The 7,001-nt window shown below is 37.3% G+C and overlaps 1 protein-coding gene across 1 annotated transcript; it reads right to left on the reverse strand.

Moving 5' to 3' along the window:
- Positions 1 to 302: 302 nt before the first annotated feature.
- Positions 303 to 4,857, reverse strand: LOC130013218 (putative ankyrin repeat protein RF_0381). The gene is made up of 3 exons (XM_056101966.1): positions 4,847 to 4,857; positions 3,052 to 3,848; positions 303 to 316 (listed from the first exon to the last, which is right to left on the reverse strand). Exons 1-3 carry the CDS (start codon positions 4,855 to 4,857, stop codon positions 303 to 305), a joined length of 822 nt encoding a protein of 273 aa, XP_055957941.1.
- Positions 4,858 to 7,001: the final 2,144 nt, after the last annotated feature.

The following is a 7,001-nucleotide window of genomic DNA, read 5'->3' on the forward strand; positions in this document are numbered from 1 at the left end:
TGTCTAGCAAGTAAAAGGGGGAATTGCTGAGTACAACGCATGTGCCGACTGCATAAAAAAATATCTCAACCAATCCTGACAACTGAAACATATTTGTTACTTAAAATACGTCACGATTTCATTCCCACCACCTCAGCTGTCGGAACTGGCAGAATTGTCACAGGGCTGAATTTCATATCACTTGACTGCAATGCTGTCAATTCGGGACGTTCCGGACTGACAACCGAGCACCCTCCACAAGTTATGTCTGATATAGAGCGCATTTGAATGAATGTTATCTTATCCCTAGCAAGACTATCTATTTATAAAGGACCAGCTTAAATATATTAAAACACACTATATGTTAGTCCTAAAATGACCTAGTTTGTGTGGAGTGTATGTTACCCCCCCCCCTCTCTCTCTCTTTTTTTTTAAAGGGTTTAAAGATACTTTATGTAAGATTGCGATAAAGAGCTGGTCGTTCTTGCTATAATAGCTCAAAAATAGATAATGCAAAATGAATATATTGAAATTTTCATTCAAATTACTTCATTCTGAACGAAGTAATGAATTTTTTAAGATAGTGCGTAGATCGTTCATTATCGTAGAAACGGCACTTGACAACCGCGACTTAGCCTCGATTTCCATTTTATCGTTGAATTCGCGGATGTTTAAATACATATAAATCTCGACCATCCAGTTGTCTAGAGAGTTGATTATTGGCTTGTCATGTGAATAAATGTGTAACTAATAATTTATATAACATTTGAAGCCGGACGAAAGATCTGCAAAAGGAGAGAGAGAGAGAGAGAGAAATGGGGTTTAACGTCCACTCGACACAAACTAGGTCATTTCGGGACTAACATATGGTTCAATTTTATTTCAATAATTCACTTGTGTTAGGGGTCTTTAGCAGTGGGAGGAAACCGGAGGACCCGGAGAAAACGCACGAGGATGGACAGGCGACCCTTCTCCTTGTCACGTACAACCGAGGAATCGAAACCCCGCCAGTTGACTCAATGACAGACCGTATAATACAGCGCGCAGTGCTAACCATTCGGCCATCCACCCCCCCCCCCCCATCTGCAATAGGCATAAAACTTCTGTAATGTTCTTTTTGTGATTGTAACTACTAACTCCTCCTTTATAAAGGTGCGGCCCCAATTTACAAGTGGGTTCAGGTAGACATATCGCACACCAAACTCTTAACAAAATATCGATCCATTTGAAAAACTGATTAAAAAAGATGAAAGGTGTTACTGAGATGAGGAACAAGACGACTACGATCGTATGATGATGACAGTGGTGATGACTGCTGCTGATGATTGAGAGTGACTATAGCTGCGTTTACCGTTGGTCGCGATCAGCGTACCGAGTACGGAACCGTTCCAGGCCGCGACAAAATTCAAGAATCTGTCCCTGTTACATTGCTAAAGTGATAAGTTTGATAATAACGGACGGTTCTCAGTACGGATTTCTGTGCATACATTAGCATTAAGTTTGACCCTTTTCCCCGTGACTGAAATTAACTTTTCTATAAAGAGCTCCACATTTAGCATGTCAGACACGGTTCCGAGAAGTGTTATTGTATATTAATATAACTGGTGGAATTTCTTACGGTACGCTTATAGCGACCACGCGTAAACTCAGACGACTATAGTGATGATGATAATGAGTTTGATACAGTTGAGTGTGGTGATGATAATGATGATGATGAGTTTGATACAGCTGAGTGTGGTGATAATGATGGTGATGATGAGAATAATGAAGATGGTGAAGGTTCATAGTATCGATGGTAATAATCTAGACACAAAGCGTCCAAATCATCATCATCATCGTCGTCGTCGTCGTCGTCATCGTCGTCGTCGTCATCATCATCATCATCATCATCATCATCATCATCATCATCTGTTTCTAGACTGAAATATTTATCTGCCAAGTAAGATTTTAATAGAATAAAATTCTGTATTATTATTGGAAGCTTGAGCTGTGTAACCTTTTCTTGTATGTTTGACCCCAAATGTTGCCTAATAACTCTCCTACACATTGACTTTAAGGACAAGTTATTACAAAATGAATGAAATTCCGATTCTTTGGACAATGATTCACTTGTCTGTTTGTCGGTGTCCATATCTTTGTCCTCGTCTAGTAAAAAAATTAACTTAGAAACAATGTCGACCCTCTCGGCTCCACTTTCATACATCAGTTTCCTAAGATCACTAATTATATTAGATGTGGAATCTTCGATCTGATCGAAATAACTCCAGTCATGCCCATTCTTCAAGCAATGGTTTGCAGCTACTAGGTAGGAAATTATCTCCTGGGCATGAGATAACTGATGCAGTTCAAAAAAATACAAGGCGTAGTCCATCATAGTGCTCCCTGTTCTGTCTCTTACATTCACACCACCACTACGCATAATGCACTTACAGATTTTAAGATCTATTATTCTATAGAAGTCCATATATTCTAGCATTGATTTTCCCGATTTATCTAAAATCTTAACATCTCCACCAGCTATTAACAGCTTTTTCACCAAGTTATCTTCCCGGAATTTAGCGGCCAGTATTAAGGCGGTCCGTCCTTCGTTATCTTGTTCATCAACATCTATATCTTTACACAATACAGCGTCTAAACATTCTTGATTCAGTTCATAGCCAAAAAAGCCTTTGTTCTTTCGACGAAACGCGATTCCCACAACACAGAGATGTAAAGCAGTATGCCCGTGACAATCCTGGGTATCTGTCTTACAGCCGTAATCCAACAAGGCTTTCATGTACGGGACGTTGTTCAAAACAGCTGCAACCATCAATGGTGTTTTACCCATTGAATTTATGAGGTTAACATCAACGCCTTCATCATTCAGAAAGACGCCTAAAGAAACATCCAAGGGAATTACAGGGGAATTACACATCCTGGCCAATAAATGTAAAATATTATCACCATTTTTATCAATATTATCATAATTGATCTTATTGGAATCAACTAAATGCTGAAAATATCCAATTTCGGAAATCTTCAAAATGTTTTTTACTAATTTATTGCCCGGATTTTGTGTTCTAAATTCCACACCAAAACTCTCCAGCAACTTCATTATATCGATGGTTTCCCAATTATCCCAGAAGAAAGAACGGTGGGAAAGACCATGGTTATGGAAGCAGTAAGAAATGGCTGATCTACCGCCGTTATCTTGTTTATTGACGTCAACTCCATGTTCAAGCAGACGTTTGATGAGTTCTGTGTTTCGGATGTCTACAGCAAACATCAATGGTGTGATACCATTTTCATCTGACAAATTTACATCACAGCCATGATCATTTAATAGAATATCAACAATATTTGCATTGCCATTTTGTATTGCCAGGTGTAGCGGTGACATTCCTCGGCTATTTTGCTTATTGACATCAGTGCCATGTTGGTGTAGAAGTTTGGCGATTCCGTTCTCATTTTGTTCTACTGCAAGCAACAAGGGTGTGATTCCTTTTTCGTCTGACAAATTTACATCACAGCCATGATTATACAATAGAATATCAACAATATTCGTATTGCCGTTTTGTATTGCTAGGTGTAGTGGTGACTTTTCGCAGCCATTCTTCTTATTGAGAGTAGCGCCATGATGGTGTAGAAGTTTGAAGATTTCGACATCATTTTGTTCTGCTGCCAAAAGAAGTGGTGTGATCCCTTCCTTGTCAGATAAATTCACATCACAGCCATTTGTATTTAACAGTATTTTCACAGCACACCCATTTCTGTACTTGGTAGCTAGATATAATGGAGTTTCACCGAGTTTATTTTGTAAATTGATTTCTAGTCCAGCTTTTATTAATGTTTTATTAATGTTTACAGCCAGCAACAAATTCACATCGCAGCTATGATCATTTAATAAAATATCAACAATATGTTTACTGCCTTTTTTTATTGCCAAATGTAGCGGCGACATTCCGCGACTATTTTGCTTATTGACATCAGCGCCATGTGTTTGTAGAAGTGTGACGATTTCTATCTCATTTTGTTCTACTGCCAGCAACAACGGTGTGATCCCCTCTTTGTCTGATAAATTCACATCGCAGCTATGATTATTTAATAAAATATCAACAATTTGTTTACTGCCTTCTTTTATTGCCAGGTGTAGCGGTGACCTTCTGCGGCTATTTTGCTTATTGACGTCAGCGCCATGTGTTTGTAGAAGTGTGACGATTTCTATCTCATTTTGTTCTACTGCCAGCAACAACGGTGTGATCCCCTCTTTGTCTGATAAATTCACATCGCAGCCATTATCATTTAATAAAATATCAACAATATCTGCATTGCCATTTTGTATTGCCAAATGTAGCGGTGACCTTCCGCGGCTATTTTGCTTATTGACATCAGCGCCATGTGTTTGTAGAAGTGTGACGATTTCTATCTCATTTTGTTCTACTGCCAGCAACAACGGTGTGATCCCCTCTTTGTCTGATAAATTCACATCGCAGCCATTATCATTTAATAAAATATCAACAATATCTGCATTGCCATTTTGTATTGCCAAATGTAGCGGTGACCTTCCGTGGATATTTTGCTTATTGACGTCAGCGCCATGTGTTTGTAGAAGTGTGACGATTTCTAACTCATTTTGTTCTACTGCCAGCAACAACGGTGTGATCCCCTCTTTGTCTGATAAATTCACATCGCAGCTATGATTATTTAATAAAATATCAACAATTTGTTTACTGCCTTCTTTTATTGCCAAATGTAGCGGTGATCTTCTGCGGCTATTTTGCTTATTGACGTCAGCGCCATGTTTTTGTAGAAGTGTGACGATTCCGATCTCATTTTGTTCTACTGCCAGCAACAAGGGTGTGATTCCTTTTTCGTCTGACAAATTTACATCACAGCCATGATTATACAATAGAATATCAACAATATTCGTATTGCTGTTTTGTATTGCTAGGTGTAGTGGTGACTTTTCGCAGCCATTTTTCTTATTGAGAGTAGCGCCATGATGGTGTAGAAGTTTGAAGATTCCGACATCATTTTGTTCTACTGCCAAAAGAAGTGGTGTGATCCCTTCCTTGTCAGATAAATTCACATCACAGCCATTTGTATTTAACAGTATTTTCACAGCACATCCATTTCTGTACTTGGTAGCTAGATATAATGGAGTTTCACCGAGTTTATTTTGTAAATTGATTTCTAGTCCAGCTTTTATTAATTTCTCTACAAACAAAATGGTGTTTGGATTGGTGATAATGTGATGAAGAACAGTATATAGATTCAAATCCACTACAGAAACATGAGCTCCGTGGTCTACTAAATATGACAAAACAGACATAAATCCTCTACGTGCCGCAGTAAATAAAGGAGTTGTAAATTCATTGGATAAAATATTTACATCAGCCCCTGCTTCTACTAACATCATTACAAACAGTAGGCACGTGGTCTCACAGTTTGCCCTATCTATACATAGATGTAAAATTGAAAGACCCTCGTCAAGCGAAATGTAATTAATAACGTCCTTGACATTTGGGTGTTTCAACAAAACAGAAAAGACTTCCAAGTTTTTCTTTTTACACGCCACCATGAGAATAGTTTCGTCAAATGTCGAATTAACACAAAGAAATGGAAATGATAACAAATATTTAAGTATTCCTATTTTCTCTTTTCGAACAGCTTCAAACAACGCACACCAAAACCCACATTTGGTGATTTCAAAAGACAATCCACGATGCAGTAAAAATTCAAAACCTTCCACAAAGTCTGATTCAATCGCACTGGATAACAGTTCTATATTAATAATATCATCCAGACGCCCTTCTCTGTCGTAAATCAACTCATCTATGTATAACAATTTTGTAAGCTCCAAATGTCGCAGCCTTAGAGCCTCTTTGCACCATTCGATACGAACTCTTTTATTTTCTGGTGAGTTTGGCATCTGTTGAAGATATGCCCGCGCAACCTCGATTCTATTCAACCGGTTAGCCTCCTCAATTCTGAAATACATAAAACGAGTTACTGACTTCATTTACTCATAAAAGTTGCATTATGTAAGATTTAGGTAAAAAGCTGTTACCTGGTTAACCTCCCGAAATCTGAAATACGTAAAGTATTTTACTGACTTCTTTTAACTGATTAATGTAAAGTTATACTTTTAATGGTGTTACTGACTTTAACAATTTGCGATGCAAAAGCAGTTTAAATTTTGTTCCTAATACAAACCCATGCCATCCCATCAGCCACCTTCTGCTAAGATCATGCTAAAAATAAAGGGTTTTCATCTAATATGAATGAACTACTTTTAAAGGACAATATTGGTGCCAGTCATTATCACATATGTGATAGAACTGGTTAAACACATTCCAAATATAATTTTAACACAGAGATCATTGCTACGATAGCTGAGTAATACAGGTTTCCTGAATAGGAAGTGACGAACTCAATGTTTAAAATCATCTCTAGTATAATAAAATCCTTTAATACTCGTTATATCTTGGGTATTGAGTCGATTTATCTTTGCAGGTATTTCTTATTAATTATTGTAATAATCATTATATTATGTCACATGAATTTTGATTTAAATTTGTTTAAGTTTTAACATGGACATCCCTAGAATAAAATATGAAACCCATCGGTACGCTGAATGATATGAACATGTCAAAAGTCAAAGGTAACTTGACACGTGAGTCATCGAACAACTGACAGCTTTTATTAGTAATTTTAAATACACGAGTAGAGAGAAGTGAAATGAGGTGAATGGGGTTTAACGTCGACTCAATACTCACTAGGTTATTTCGGGACTAACATGTTATGAATAAAACAAAACTATGTACAAACAATCGAAACCATAAGACAAAATTCAAAGTCCTAAAAAACGCTGTACGCAAAATAGGTTATTTCGGGACTAACATGTTATGAATAAAATAAAACTATGTACAAACAATCGAAACCATTAGACAAAATTCAAAGTCCTAAAAAACGCTGTACGCAAAATAGGTTATTTCGGGACTAACATGTTATGAATAAAATAAAACTATGTACAAACAATC

This window comes from Patella vulgata, chromosome 6 (assembly GCF_932274485.2).
Source record: "Patella vulgata chromosome 6, xgPatVulg1.2, whole genome shotgun sequence".
Taxonomy (NCBI): domain Eukaryota; kingdom Metazoa; phylum Mollusca; class Gastropoda; family Patellidae; genus Patella; species Patella vulgata.